This window comes from Botrytis porri, assembly GCF_014898465.1.
Source record: "Botrytis porri strain MUCL 3234 chromosome Unknown BPOR_010, whole genome shotgun sequence".
Classification (NCBI taxonomy): Eukaryota; Fungi; Ascomycota; class Leotiomycetes; order Helotiales; family Sclerotiniaceae; genus Botrytis; species Botrytis porri.
This window is the reverse complement of record NW_024066084.1, coordinates 2,165,586-2,180,966: the sequence shown is the minus strand read 5'-3', so window position 1 is coordinate 2,180,966 and position 15,381 is coordinate 2,165,586. Positions and strand designations below refer to the sequence as shown.

Here is a 15,381-nt window from a genome sequence, read left to right as displayed (position 1 = left end):
TAGTTTCTCAGTCAACTCGGTAGCTACTCGTGACTTGTAGCGGGGAAACTCTCCGAAATAGGGTGTGTTTGGTAAATGGATGGATAGATTGGTGGTTGAAAAGTAGATTTATGATCGAGCACATATTGAACTTGGGAAAATAATTGGCATGTTTGGAGGAGATGAATGGATGCTAGACGAGTAAGATGGCATTCTAAGATGTGGGAAAAGGGCAGGGAAGTCGGACTGACTTATGTTGAATGAAGATGTGGTCATGACTTTGCTTGATTTGATTGCTTGGCGGATAGTGCGATGGGTGATTTATATTGAGTCCCTCTTATCTGGGTAGGTGGGTACGGTTGTGAATCATGGCGGGTGAAGAGAGAGAGTGTGTGTGTTGTGACTTCTTTTACGATATTTCTATCTCCGTTGTGCATTTCGACGTGGCATTTGAGATGCAAAATCAATATCATTCAACACATGGAGACTGTGCGATGTCTTTTCTAAATGTGCTAGGTGTCTGACACGTGGGCGATGAGTATAACATCGAAGATAATTATACTCGATCAAACAGACATACTTCAAAACGAGCAGTCCGGACTCAGCATTCGCTCAAAAAGGACCCTATAAATTAATCATCCGGGCTCGGATATCTGAGAATGAAACATCTATCTCGGTCATCAAATCGCGTATCAAATTCAAGATCGAAATCCAAAGAAAATTTGATTTGGTGTTTTTATGTTGTTTTAGGTAATATAACCTTGTCGGATGGAATTGAGGGGAATTAGATCGCTACTTCTTCACGAGGAACTCATTGTAGTGGTGCGATTTGGAATGGGATGGATGCAAGTATGGAGAATTTGATGGGGAATTTCTTCTGAGGGGGGTGTTTCGGATGAGAGGCTTGTTGCAGCTGTGACTCAATGATTAATCTACCTACGAGACCTATACATAGTATTAAGCAATGCTTCTTCAATTATCGATCTTGTTGTTTTTCTGTAAGTTCGTGATATCGTTTATTTATTGGGATCAAATAAGGAGAAAAGAAGTTTTGAAAGCAATCACGTGATGGTATGATTTATTGATTTTCGTTATCGTTCTGGATTATCATATGCTATTTTATTCGCGGAGTAAGATAATCATGATGACTGAATGACAAACATTATTGTTTCGATCCTTTAAGCTTGTAGATTTCTCAAGGCAGAAATGGAGTGAATAGGATTGCGGCGCGGGGTGGTGAGAATACACATACGTTGTCGGTTGAGAACACATAATACCCAAATCATGGGGCACAGTTGCCTAAAGGATGACATGACGAAAGAAAGGTACATAAGTACGAGATTATCAGTGTGATGATGATCAAGCTACTCACTGTTACTGAGATTCGATATGGCGTCTTCGTGTGGTTATAAGTTTTCACGTTCGAGTGTGCTACTTCTCGTGGTTTGGGTATTTTTGATCATACAAACGATGGCTCGTGAGGCTTTTGATGAACGGGACGATATGATAGTGCTTGAAGAAGAATGGACAGCCTTTGAAGAATCGGATATGGGTCTGTCAGATGAAATCTACATTTCTTCATCAAGAGCATTCAAGCCGAAAGCGCCAGAGGTCTACCAGAACCTTCACATCGATTTTGAGAGCCCAGATGATGTATTAGATTCCAACGAATTACTTCAATTTTTCAATCAACCCACATCCATCGAATACAGAAAAGCAGTCCAAACATTCGAAATTACAGGTTCCTATGAGCCATACATCCAAAGCGCAAACTGGACCGGTATTACAAATCTCCTTACCAATCTTTCCAATCTCTCAATACTGCACTGGAAAATTCGGAAAGCTATTTCCTCCGAGATACTCTCCAATCTCAACATAACGAATCCAGATATCCGCATTTACTTACACAATCTTCCCCCTACGAGAGATCCCAATCAATATTATTACAAAGCCTCACAGGATTCCAACGCCATTAGAAATCATCTACATGAAGATGCGCGTTCGATCCTCGGTTCTCCATTATTATATTCCCTCCATGCCGATGTGATGAATTTCTACCCGGCAGATCCAGCTCCGATGCGGCTTCTTTTCGAGATTCTGCGCTCTCACCCCCCGAATATGCGGGAATTGCAGCTGAGATTATCGTATCATGGATGCGAGGTTGGTAATCAGATTGAGGCATTTCCCTTTCTTTCGAGCGAATTCAATACCGATCGGGAAAATATGACATCGATACGACTTCCCCCGCTGGAAAAATTGGTCGTCGAAGGATATAATTTTGAGGAATCGCCTGATGGGGGAACTGGATGGTATGGGAATATCGAAACGCCCAAAGTCGATTGGCGGACACGTGTCAAGTTTCCTTGGAATATACTCCCAATGTGGTATATTGGTTGGTTGGGAGAGCTTTATCTGGGTTATAGGTGGGACGCCATTGGTTATACACCCCTTGAACGACTACCTTCTCCTGACGGGGTGTCTAACTTGAGTGTTTGGTTAAAAGTTATGGATTGGTCTAAATTGAAGACTTTGCATATGGTACAACCTGGTCCGGTTGCAATGCAGGAACTGGGGATCGCGGGTGCATTAACTGGATTGAAAGAGCTGAATATCGATGGAATGCTAAATTCATGGAAAGATGACGTAAAAACGAAATGGGAAACAGTAGTGGATTTTCTGGAGGATATAGCGAGTAACGGAACAAGTCTTACATCTCTTTCGATCCGTGATATTTCGTTCCCGAAAATGATGAACTGCAGCGACGCCACAACTGAATATACAGCTACAAAGAAATTACTAGGTGCGCTATTGCAACATACGAATCTCACAAGGCTTCACTTGTACGATGGGATACAATTTCCCTCTTGGGGACCAGGCTCACGACTACCAAAGCAGATGCCCATACTGGTTTCTGTTCTTAATTTGCCGTCAATTGAAGATCTCGCGATTGAGATACCGTCACTCCCCGGCTCCAACCTCTCAAACTCCGAGAATGATAATTGGAGGACCGATGGAATTGATCCGGAAATTTCAGATGAAGAGATGTATAAAGCTTTCACTCCTTTTACTCAACAACCTCGGTTGAAGAGCCTCGAATTCCATGTCCCGGCACCTGAATGCTGGGGACATCAAATAAAAAGCGTTATAAGACCAGAGATGAACGGAAGATTAGGGGAAGCAGAGATAAGTGAATTAGATTATAGTAAGCCACAAGATAAAGCGGATATAGTGGAAGTGGAAAGATGTGAGAGGGAGGAAGAAGAGTTGGGGAAGAGAACGAGGAGATTGTTTGAGTGGATGAATGGGGAAAGGAAAAGGGTTGGGGAAGATGCGATTAGAAGGTTGAGGGTTGTGGTTGGGAGGGAGGTGCTCGGAGGGAAGGAGGGGGTAGAGGCGGAGATGTTGGCGAGGAAACCGATCGGTGGGGAATGGAGGGGGGAGAGTGGGGTCTGGGATTGTTGGATCTGGGAAAAAGAAGAGGTGCTAAAGTGTGGGGGCGGGAGGAGATGGCGGAAGGATGAACTTTGGGGGTGATAGGTATGTGCTACAAGATTTTAATGTGATGGGCGAATCATGAGGGGTAGGAATCACGAAAGAGGAATCTGAGATAGCACTCACAGGCGAGTAATATATTTTGATTGTCATTACAATTCGATTTCGAAAACGTGCGCAACTACTAGGCTGTTAGACTCGGATATCTTACTGATTGTTTTCACCGGATGTGGGTTTGAATGAGACCGGTGAGGATGATTACAGCCACCGATCAATTGAGAAAACATTTGCGTCAGAAGATTTATGTCTTAGTTCTGGCGTCTCATGTCTAATGATCAGTATTAAACCCAGGTGCTCACTCGAAGCGTATCCACACGAATCAAAAGAAATTGGATAACGAATATTAACGGGATGAGTTCACACTTGTGACGCCACGCAAGAGTGGCATAATATCAATATAGTCAGTACTTTCCAGAAGAAGTACCGCAGCTAAAGTTTCACTTGAAGTATATGCCAAAGAACCACAACGGAATCATATGGTCGATAACAAGGAATAAGATGGATATAATCGATCTCATAGGATCAATAGGAGGGGGGTACTGAGCAGGTAGATTTCAGGCACGCTTCAGGAGATATTGTCAAATTATCCCAGGTAGCAATCATCAATTGACTGTTTGAGTCGGTGCAGATATCGATATCATAGAGAGTGAATACGGTATTGTGTATTTGAAGTGATTTGTTTTTCTTTGGCTCTGTAAGTAAATGACATTTGGCGTTAAATTGATTGTGAGTACTATCTCATCAAATAATAACCAAGAACAACTGAATTCGCAATCACTTGATTCCGAAATGAACAAGAGTTCATTCTACCTGAAATCAAGAATATTTGAAGGATCGACGACGAGATGAAAACCGTTATATGCTAGGACAAAATGCAAGAGAAGGCTGAGACAAGTGGATAAGAGAACTCTTGGTTATCTTAAACGGGCGGGACTGATAGAACCCTTCGAAATCTCCCGGTGAGGCTGTTCTCGACTTTCCTTTAAGGCTGTCGCCTTGCTGTCCTTGAAATTATTCACTCCACTTTTCTGGCCGCTTTTACATTTCTCCAATTCTGCCACTTTCAAACCTTAATACGAAAGGATACAATCAGATACCGGTCAACCAAGCTCAAGACGACGAAATTGATTTGACACCAAACGATTCATTCTTGCACATACATATACATACATACTTCCTCAGTTATTGTACCTTTCTCACACTCATTTTCTGGCTCACATAGTCATGATAACTACAATACTTATAATCTGTTAATGCCGAGATTATTAGAGGCATTGCGCCTCAAATCCCCCCTGATCTTCAAACCCTTTTCTATAACTCAAGAATTAGGCAAACTGAGGAGCTGATCCCGAGTCACCAAATGTCTTGGGATTTGTTAAAGCGATTTATCGAGTCCGATGTTTTCAATCAGAATCCATTCCTCTCCGTAGCCTATCTTTCGTATGCCAATTACCCCTTTCCATTCAATCGCAGAGTCTCTTTACTGATTGCTTGAGTTGGCAGACGGTATGCAGACCATGTTGGCATACATTATGTTCTTTGCTCGAAGTTGCGACAATTTAGTTACGAGGAGATTGAGTTCTTCCTCCCGCAGCTATGTCACCTAATTATCAGTGTCGATAATGAGTCTGTGGCTCTGGAGGAATTCATTCTGGATTTGTGCGAGGAATCGGTCAATGCTGCATTATTGGTGTGTTTGGAGACAAGACTTAGAAGATTGGACGAATCACTAACTAGAATCGTAGACATTCTGGTTGTTTCAAACATATCTCCACGATCTTTCTGCGAATCCCCAATCCGAAGCTTTCAAAACATGCAGGCGAATATATAACAAGGTCCAGCATATCGTATTCGGGGTATCGGAGGCTCCAACGAAGAAGATCAGTGAGAATGTCTTACCTGTTACTGTTCTAGCAAGTTTCGTCCTAGCGAGTATTGCAGTTCCTTTTCTACCAAAGTGGGCTGGGCCATTGGCTATTTCACAGGCACGGAAGCCTCAAAGTACAGGGAATGTGGTCGCAGATACCAGTCAGATGCAGACACAAAAGATTGTTCGAAGTCATACAACGACACCGGGATCTACACGAACAAAGCAGAGGAGAGAAGCCGCAAGGATTGGCAGCGCTCCAGGCAGTGGTGGTCTGAATAGTGCTGGACCCTCTGAAGCCCCACCAGATCTGGCTCGATCGAACTCCTTAACAAGACCCACCTCATCGAAATCTAGCCGAAAGGTGCCCCTAGAACAAATACGGCCTTCGCATTTAGACCTCAAAGCATTAGACCCTCGAAATTCAAGCTCGGCATCTCTTCCTGAATTAAGAAATCCAAATTTACCTAGTAGACCAGCAACACCCGTTACAGCTGGTCTTCCAACAAGATTGACCGAACCTATCAATAAAAGATACTCACAGCATTCACATGGGGGGAAAATCGTCACTACAGCATCATTGACTGACAAGCAAAAAGTTAAACTATTAAGGCAGAACTATTTTCGTTCTGAGACTCAGTTTTTAACAGCTCTGGAGGATATATCAAATCGTTTAGTTATTGTTCCAAAGCCAGCGCGTCTTAGTGCATTGCGTGCTGAACTTGCACTTATTGCTCAGGACTTACCAGCTGAAGTTGATATACCAGTCATCTGTCCCGCCACTCTCGTGGATGGAATTCCTAGCAAAAGTAAACATCACCGTATTGTTCGTCTGAACCCAGCGGAAGCGACAGTATTGAATAGCGCCGAAAAAGTACCATATCTTTTGATGGTAGAAGTACTTCGAGATGACTTCTCCTTCAATCCGGAAACTTTAGACAATGAACGTTTATTGAGCCGATTAGTGTCAGAGGAAGGAACCCATAAGAGACGAAGATTTGACCTCTCGGAATCTGGACGATTGTACGGTAGTCACATCATCAAAAGTACGGATAATACCCCCGATAGTGTTTTTGAGCCGATCAGTGGCGATTTGGGCAGCTCACCATTAATCAAAGAAACAGATCATGACGAGGAGGACGTCCATACCCCGACTTATAAGGGAAATGTAACGGCCTCCCGGCCTACGCGCAAATCAAGCGGTGCAACGACTTTATCAAGCTTATCCGGTGTTGCAACACCTAGGACATCCGGAACATCAACGTCTAGATCTATCAGTCCTACGCCGAAAAGGAAGATGACGATTCCTGGAGCAGGTCGATCAGGAGAGAAAGATCAACCGGACTTTTCTACCCTCACAACACATATCAGGACTGCTACACAAATGCTTACCCAGCTTAATTCAACGAGTGGGAAAAGACCCAAACATGAGGTTGATGCAATTCGTCACAAAATTATCGCCAGTATACAGAGTCTTGAAGAGCAAAACTACGACTCAGAAGACAATGTGCAACCTCAGACTTTTGACATGATTATGGAAAAAGCGAACGCAGCAGCAGCAAATGTTGCACCGGAAGATATCGAGGAAGAATCACCAACCGATCCGGATGCTGTGATTAATGTTGGAGCTGGAGCAGCTCGAATGGAGAACGATCAAAAGACTGGTGGTGTCCAAAGAAAAGGGGATAGAGACGATCCAAGTGCTGCAACATTTGGAGAAGCGTGGAATGTCAAGAAAGAACGTATCAGAAAATCTTCGCCATATGGGTGGATGAAGAATTGGGATGTTTTGAGTGTTATCGTAAAAACAGGTGCTGATTTACGACAAGAAGCATTTGCATGTCAGCTCATCCAATCCTGTGATAAGATCTGGCAGGATGCAGGAACTCCAGTTTGGGTCAAACGAATGAGAATTTTGGTTACTGGAGAGTCATCTGGTTTGATAGAGACAATCACGAACGGTGTATCCTTACATTCGTTAAAGCGTAGTCTCACACTTGCCACGATTGAATCAGGACAAAATCCCCGAAGGAGAATTGCCACGTTGAAAGATCATTTCGTTAAGACCTTTGGACCACCCGACAGTGATGCATACAAAGCTGCAGAAGGCGCGTTCAAAAGATCACTCGCAGCATATAGCATTATCTCTTACATTTTACAGTTGAAAGATCGACATAATGGTAATGTTCTCATCGATAACGAAGGGCACATTATTCACATCGACTTCGGCTTTATGCTTTCCAACTCTCCAGGGTCGGTTGGTTTCGAAGCTGCCCCTTTCAAATTGACACAGGATTATGTTGATGTCCTAGGAGGTGTTGGGTCACCTGCATTTGACGATTACAAAAAGTTATGCAAACAAGCTTTCCAAGGTATGATTTTCAGGATATTTATGGACGATTAACATCTAACAAAATGTAGCATTACGCAGATCAGCAGATCATCTAATTGATCTCGTTAGTATGATGGGACGAGAATCAAAGATGCCTTGTTTTTCGTATGGAGTTGCTCAAGCAACAAATAGTCTGAGGCAGAGGTTTCAGCTGCAAATGAGTGCCGATGAAGCAGAGACGTTTGTGGAGATTGACTTGATTGGAAAGTCTTTGGGGAGTTATTATACCCGATTGTATGATTTTCTGTCCCTCTCTTGATCGTGGATGAGTGCTAATTGAAAATGGATAGATACGACACTTTCCAATATCGTACGCAGGGTATATATTAGTAGGTGGAGTGGGTATGCATGCTTGACAGTTTCTTGGAGAAACTGGTAGCATTTGTAATTGAATGCATTGTGACTGGCATGGCGTTGGATAATATCATTGAGCTGATTGATTTATGTGTGGCATTTACGGGAATCGAAAGTGTCTTGCTAAAGGGAGACGATTTGAGGAAGAAAGAGCAGAAGTGATCTGATCTTTAGCGTTAGAAGTGATTTGACTTGATCGTTTGAATGGAATGATAATTTCACTTCAATGAAATCGAATGAGGATCTATTGTACTCGCAATATTAGTCTAGGTCATAAGGACATACATTGTTTTGCCCGGCTGGTTGATGTGGGGAGAAATATTAATCATTTTTACTCTCCTATCACTATCTTGTTGCGGCGCCAATAACAAGAGAACTGTTCGAATTGAGAATTCTGGTCCTCACTGGGATGAAGCTCAGAGAGAATCAGAGCTTCGTCAAATTGGTTAAGTTTTTCGCATGCATATTTGTATATGCAACATTTAGAAGGTCTCTTCGCAAATCACCAATGTATCGAACAACCCCTACAAACACTCAAAGTGTCCGACTGCATAATCAGCCTATCAGTTCTGGAGTGTCGATTTGATTGGTCCGTTGTAAAATCTGTAGAAGTTATGGTTGTCCTTTTAGGTTTTGCCTCATGATTGTCGTGGCCCTGGGATCGTTCATTCGATGAATGGAAAAAAGAAATGTCCTTATTGTTGACACCACAATACAACGAAATGCGAAATAATGGTGTTTTGCCCCCAGGTCACAGCAGTTCTCGCCTCGTCTGTCCCAAGGATTGAAGAGTCCTTGACTCATAAGATCGGTCAACAATCAATGTTCTTGGTCTCGTGCGTACCTCGTGTCAATAAGTACCTAGTAGTGGCAAACACCATACACCTGAGAAATGGTTCGAGACCGGGTAAATGTAAACGTACTCATGTACTCGCGAAGCGTTAAGCTCTTTGTATCCATGGAAGAAGATGATCCGATTTTTCTGAACTAAGATGGAGCGGAGCCAATTGGCCCAGCGGTTGGTAAATCTTACCTTGGGAATACCCCGCATTGAGGCTTACTCCATGGGGTTGAGTAGATTAGTAGGCGTCTATGGTTCGGCAGGGTAAGTGAAGGTTAGCCCCTGGCCTGCGAAAATGTGGAGAGGATAATTAGGCTAAATATGAATATCACCAGCCTTTTCGCTTCGTGATGGAAAGCACATAATTTCCACCAATAGATGGACGTCAGCATACGCACTGGATCATATCCTCGGATGTGCAGATGCGGGTTCAACATGGTTTTTCTTCCTTTGGTTGGGGAATCGGCGTGGTGAGGAAATAGGCGAGGAGTTCCAATTATCCATGTTCCAACACAGAGGTTCGTTTTATCCGGTGCAGTGCAGATGCTACCTAGATGTACCAATTCAGTGATTGGCATGACAGGGTCGTCTTGTACTCTTCATATATAGATATAGTACCATGCCACTCTACGTTGTAATTGCCAAGAATTTTGTTCTTGAATCTTTTTTTTTAACTCTCGTCGTTGTCTTTGAGCTCCACGATAAAGTAGTTTCAAGGGAACTAGGACGACAAAATGGGAAAACTTTTCAATATCTCGTTGGCGGTGTTTGCATCTACTGGGTATGTTTGAGGTTTTCGTTGACATGTTGTCTCAAGCGATGTGGAGGTTTCTAATCATTTCTTGATTGTAGATCGTTTCTTTTTGGTTACGATGCAGGTGTTATGACAGATGTGATAGCCTCTCGAAACTTCCTCACCTTCTTCAACACCACACAAGATTCTTCTATTATCGGTGCCATCAACTCAACCTTCAATGGTGGTGCTGTGTTTGGTGCCCTTCAGGGCGGTCTTACTATGGATCGATATGGACGAAGAATTACGATCTTCATGGGTGCATTGATCTGTCTTGTTGGAGCAGTATTACAAACTGCTGCACAGAATCTGGCCATGATTCTCGTAGGTCGTATATTTACAGGTTGGGCGGTCGGTTTGCTCAGTATGGCTGTACCGGTTTACAATGCTGAGTGTGCGGACCCGAAAATTAGAGGATTGATTGTGGGATTGAGTCAACAGATGATTGGAGTGGGTTTTATTGTGTATGTTTCTTGTTTCTCTGGAACTTTGAGAGAGATTACTGACTTGATACAAGATCAACTTGGGTAGGATATGGCTGTGGTGTTACAAAAGACAGTCCTATTCAATGGCGAGTACCACTCGCTGTACAAATGATTCCTTGCATCATCCTCGCTTCTGGTATTCTCTTCTTCCCCGAGTCGCCTCGTCATCTTATGGAAACCGATCGTGAAGATCAGGCATTGGCGATTCTAAGGAAATTGCATTTTACCGGTTCGAATGATGAATTCATCGTCAGGGAATTTAACGAAATCAAAGAAACAATTGCAGCAGAAAAGGCAATTACGGTACCAGGATGGAGAGTCATGTTTACAGTGCCACAATGGAGAACAAGATTGGGTCATGGAGTTGCTGTTCAAGCATTTACTCAATTCACTGGAATTAGTAAGTTTGAAGAGAATGCAGGAGATATATGGTTGCTGACATGAGATAGACGTTATTGGTTACTACCAAAATACCATGTACAAGGCGTTGGGAATCACTGGAAACAAAGCTCTACTCGTCTCTGGAATTTACAATTGCATGGGACCTCTAGGCAGTAAGTCAAATTTGCTACCACCCAGTATGGTAACAGAAACTAACAACAAACTCCAGATCTCATCTTCATCACCTTCATGATCGACCGAGTCGGACGTCGCAAGCCACTCCTCTGGGGAACCGTCGGTATCACCATCGCTCTTGTATGCCAATCTATAATTAACAGTCGCATTGATCCCGATAATGCACAGCGCGGTCTCTCCATCGGAGGAGTCTTCTTCATTTTCTGCGTCACAGTCATCTTCTCCTTCTCATGGGGCCCCATCTCCTGGGTTTACATGTCCGAAGTCATGCCCATGCAAATCCGTGCTCGTGGGAATGCATTTGCAACCGGTATTGGTAACTGGCTTGTCGCTACCTTCTGGGCACAAGTTTCGCCTCCAGCTTTGAAGGCGCTGACGTGGAAATTTTATTTCCTGTTTGCTGGTAAGTTTTTTTTTCCTGGGTTTCCCTTCGTCGTTAAATTAGAATATGTACTAACGAAATTCATCACAGCATGGAACGTGGTAGTTACTATCCCGATCGTATTTTTCTTCTTCAAGGAAACTAAACAACTCTCCCTTGAAGAAATCGACCTTCTCTTCGGTGACCGCGCACTCGGTACCCTTCCGGATGACATCTCAAAGGGAATTGAACATAATGGGGCTGTTGAGACGGAACACCATGAAATGCATGATAAAGGTGCAGATCAGGTTTAGAGATTGAAGTGGAGTGGCATGGCAATATACCCTGGAGAAAGAAGAAAGAGATGAGTTAGGCAGCGGACACTTATCGTGCTTGGAGTTTCAGTATCGGGATTCGGCACTGGGTGGTTTTGGTTGAAAGCAGATACCTTGATTATATTCACATAGTCAGAATTGAAATGATATATATATGGACTTGATTTTTCCTGAAGAAGAGCCGTTTCCTACTGGTAGTGAAGTGCCTCGAAAGCCTCGGAAATTCAAATCTCAAGATTAATTGCATAGATAACGATCGACCATTGAACATTCTGCAGGCTCAAATTCCAGCTAGTAATATACATGTCAAAAAGAACGATAATATTGCCTCGGTATTAAGAGTACGAACCAGCTATATGGACTTGAGAAGAATAGCGACCGGACTAACGAACATAAATAAGGAGAGAAAAATATGGTCTTTACTTCCCTGCTAGCTTTCAGTGTGCTTTTTGCTGCAAAGCTCTTAACGTCTTTCCTAGAAGATTGTTTCTTTTATCTGGCTTTTAATCCACTAGAGATTTCTCGTGTTCAATACACACCAAAGAATAAAGTACACAAAGAAGCATTATTTGTTATCCAAGAACAGCCACCGTGCATAAGAAACAAAGGAGATGCCTCCCACAAAGCAACTTTAATTTACCATTTCCAGTAATACAAAACACATATCCATATGCTATCCAACAAGTCGTGTTCGATTGAATTCAAATCTCAGTGTATTGGTTACGTATAGCTAGTTGTAAACCAATAGCCTAGTCAATCCTCCAGGACGTAGGATAAATCTAAATCCAAAGCTAGAAATCTCACACCACGATACACCAAGATGAGTTTACTACTACCCGGCGAAACGTTGAAGGAGGCCGAGAAACGCCTTGGATTCCAACTCGATAAGAGGCCTCCCAAAATGTACAACGCAACCCAACAAGAAATGACTGCTCGTGGAAGAGCATGGTTAGCCTCCGAACCACTCTGGTCCAAGGAAAGTCGGATGGGACCTGTGCCCTCATGGACGGGGGTAAAAATCATGGGCGAAGGCGGGAATGGCACAGCGGGAAAATGGAGGTTAACATATCGGCAACCTCCAGAGGGCACGCCGGGTCGATTACCCTTCGAAAGAATAGTCGTGAAACAGCAAGGAGGTGGCTGGGGAGACATGCGAGAAGAAGCGCAAATGTACGAGTTGCTGCGACATACGAAATCGCAACATCTGGTGAAGATGTTTCGGAGGATCTATGAGGATCGAGGTCTCAATACGGTGTATGCGGATAGAACTGGTCCTGTAACTAGGATATATTTGGAAGATTGTGAGAAGGGAGATCTCTCAAATTGGATATTTATGCACTTCCATGATAGGTAAGTTTTTGTATCGAGCGATATGATAGCAACTGACTGTGTAGAATTATATTTGAGGAACATGAGATATGGGATGCTTTTCATTGTATAGCCCGCGGTCTATACGCGATGCATTCTGGACACGAAGATCTGAATGAGGACCGATGGGATCGGGATGAGATAGTTCACTTTGATTTTAAAGGTCAAAATGGTAAGCTAAAGCTTCGATCACATATTTGAGTTCATACCTGTTTACCATTCCTCAGTTTTTATGGGCGCTGGTCCCAGAGATGATGAACATAGAGGATCAAATATAATGAAGGTACGATTGTCATTTTTTAGTTATAAGACGACTATCTAACATTTATCGTATTGCTAAAACGTAAAATAAATAGATTGGTGATTACGGACATAGCGCAGAGGTACCCCTTGAGCAAGACCTACTTTACAATTTCAAACATAGACGCCTTGGAACAGAGAGGTATAAGTTACCTGTAAGTCCACTCTTGGGTTCCTGAACATACAGCGACTAATTTTCTCTGCAAGGAACAACTTAGAACTCGAGAACGTCCGTTGGAAAGACCGTGGATGGATCCAATGGTATGTGCAAAAACAATTATGCTTTCTTACTCCCAACGCCACATTTTCCGTGCACTAATCCTCGAATATAGCCTAAATCCATGCGTGAAGCAGGCGATGGGAATATTCTCAACAATATTCGCTATGGAACTCACTCGAATGTATGGCAACTCGGAGTAATAATTTGGCAAATGATACACACAACTGAATGGTGCCAGGATGGAAACTCATCACTTGCATATTCGACAATTGCCGACTTGGAATGGGGAGGTGATGAAAAACGCCGAGGGCCTGGTCCCCCGGGAAGATTTAGACTTAAACTTTATAAAGTAGCGAATATCTGGCTAGGATTAAATGAAGAAGTAGGTGGAGTGCATACACTTGCTACACAAGATGATATAGATTTCTACAATGGAGCGTACGATGCACTGCCATCTGAATCCGAGGGCGAGATAGATCCAGACCAGCCTGAGGAGCAGAAGCCTATGGCTAAGTTAAAGAGAGATATCGAAAATCGAGCCAGAGAACAAGTTCGCAGGGATCGATTGTACAGTGACACCCTGCACAAATTGGTAATGGATTGTCTGATCGTACAAGGCGAAGCTCGAATTCATGTCGAAGATCTATACCGAAGGACCCTACAATTTAAGAAATTGTATCAAGATCTAGCAACTCCCATGCTTCCAGCTCCCTATTCCCCCGAACCCGAGCTCGGAGAGCTTCCGATTCCATGGAACGACATCACAACCAGGCCAGGGGGAGGTCTTGGCCTGCCTGTGAGGGAAGAAGAAGAATCCTACCCACTCGATCTTTTCGAACTATTTTATGCGACCGTGGAGCATGAAAAAGTAGAAGAGGTCCTAAAATTTGTTCGAGAGAATCCTATTGATGCCATGTCCGAATACGAGACTGTTCATACACGCGCGCTGGTCATGAGAAACAGAGTATCTGTTAATAACTACCTGTCGATGTCAATGAGAGCACAGGGCCAAAGAACAAAACCACAATACAAAGTGCCCGCTCCATTTCCAGAAAATTGGAAACATGCAGTACTCCAGGACAACTCAAGAAGAGGTGGTCTTTTCCCCGGTGTTCCTCAGACCAGTCTTACTCAGCAACAACAAGGTGTGCTGAGAGTCATGAATCCTAGCAGAGGACCCCCACTTTCTACGGTAAGGGAAGGTGATGAACGGCCAACTCACAATCAAGGCAGCCCAAGGGGACCTAAGGATTTCTCTTATGAAGCTGACGCCACGCCAAGTTATTTGAGACAATTTGAGTCTACGCCTGAACATATGAAACCAGTGTCCCAGAGGGAAACTCCTGAACATATGAGAGGGCCAACAAGATCAGCCGGGTATGCGGGGGGAGATTTGGGAGGTTTCGAAGACTTTGGAGATTACGAAAGAATTAAAATAACAAGCGCATCAGGCGAAGGACGAGGCAGGCGCCATTTTGGAAGTCATACGTCTATGGAATCGATAGACATCGGAGGAGGAATCGTAATAGGTGGAGCCAGAGGGAGAAGAGCGTCCCGGAAAAAATCTTCCGAAAAAGTTGTTTGGCCCGAGTTCCCCCTAGGCTTACAAAAAGAAGTCGACAAACCCTTTCTACTCCGCGCTCTTGAGATCCCTGAACTCAAGGGTTCGATTTTATTTTGCACCGTTATTGAGTTCAAGGGCCAAGAGGAAGTTCTAAAAGGCATTGTATATTTGACCGGATTACTGAACGGGACGACGATATATGACATGAAAGAAATGTTGGCCGAGAGAGAGACGGGAATTCCGGTAAAATCGATGAAGTTGATGGGAAATGATCTTTTATCGGTTTTTAGGGAATTCGAGGATGAGGAGGAGAGAAGAGCGATTCATGGGATTGAACTTTTCCTTTACGATCTTAGGACTGACGAGAAAGAGGAAGATGTTTAGGATTGGGTAG

General features: G+C 43.4%; 4 protein-coding genes across 4 annotated transcripts; all 4 read left to right on the top strand.

Annotated features, from left to right (window-relative positions):
• Positions 1–1,449: 1,449 nt before the first annotated feature.
• On the top strand, positions 1,450–3,513 carry EAF01_008032 (uncharacterized protein; the record flags this gene model as incomplete). The annotated part of the gene is made up of 1 exon (XM_038916288.1): positions 1,450–3,513. The coding sequence occupies one exon, from the start codon at positions 1,450–1,452 to the stop codon at positions 3,511–3,513; it is 2,064 nt and encodes a 687-aa protein (XP_038768759.1).
• A 1,114-nt stretch (positions 3,514–4,627) lies between these two features.
• Positions 4,628–8,568, top strand: EAF01_008031 (uncharacterized protein). Its single transcript, XM_038916287.1, has 5 exons — positions 4,628–4,971; positions 5,035–5,221; positions 5,277–7,770; positions 7,820–8,024; positions 8,081–8,568. The coding sequence occupies exons 1-5, from the start codon at positions 4,892–4,894 to the stop codon at positions 8,118–8,120; spliced, it is 3,006 nt and encodes a 1,001-aa protein (XP_038768758.1). The 5' UTR covers positions 4,628–4,891; the 3' UTR covers positions 8,121–8,568.
• A 983-nt stretch (positions 8,569–9,551) lies between these two features.
• EAF01_008030 (uncharacterized protein) lies at positions 9,552–11,777 on the top strand. The gene is made up of 6 exons (XM_038916286.1): positions 9,552–9,766; positions 9,838–10,242; positions 10,296–10,663; positions 10,713–10,817; positions 10,874–11,242; positions 11,312–11,777. The coding sequence occupies exons 1-6, from the start codon at positions 9,720–9,722 to the stop codon at positions 11,512–11,514; spliced, it is 1,497 nt and encodes a 498-aa protein (XP_038768757.1). The 5' UTR covers positions 9,552–9,719; the 3' UTR covers positions 11,515–11,777.
• A 578-nt stretch (positions 11,778–12,355) lies between these two features.
• Positions 12,356–15,371, top strand: EAF01_008029 (uncharacterized protein; the record flags this gene model as incomplete). The annotated part of the gene is made up of 6 exons (XM_038916285.1): positions 12,356–12,885; positions 12,930–13,075; positions 13,131–13,186; positions 13,260–13,358; positions 13,411–13,464; positions 13,536–15,371. 6 exons carry the CDS (start codon positions 12,356–12,358, stop codon positions 15,369–15,371), a joined length of 2,721 nt encoding a protein of 906 aa, XP_038768756.1.
• Between the last annotated feature and the right edge of the window lie 10 nt (positions 15,372–15,381).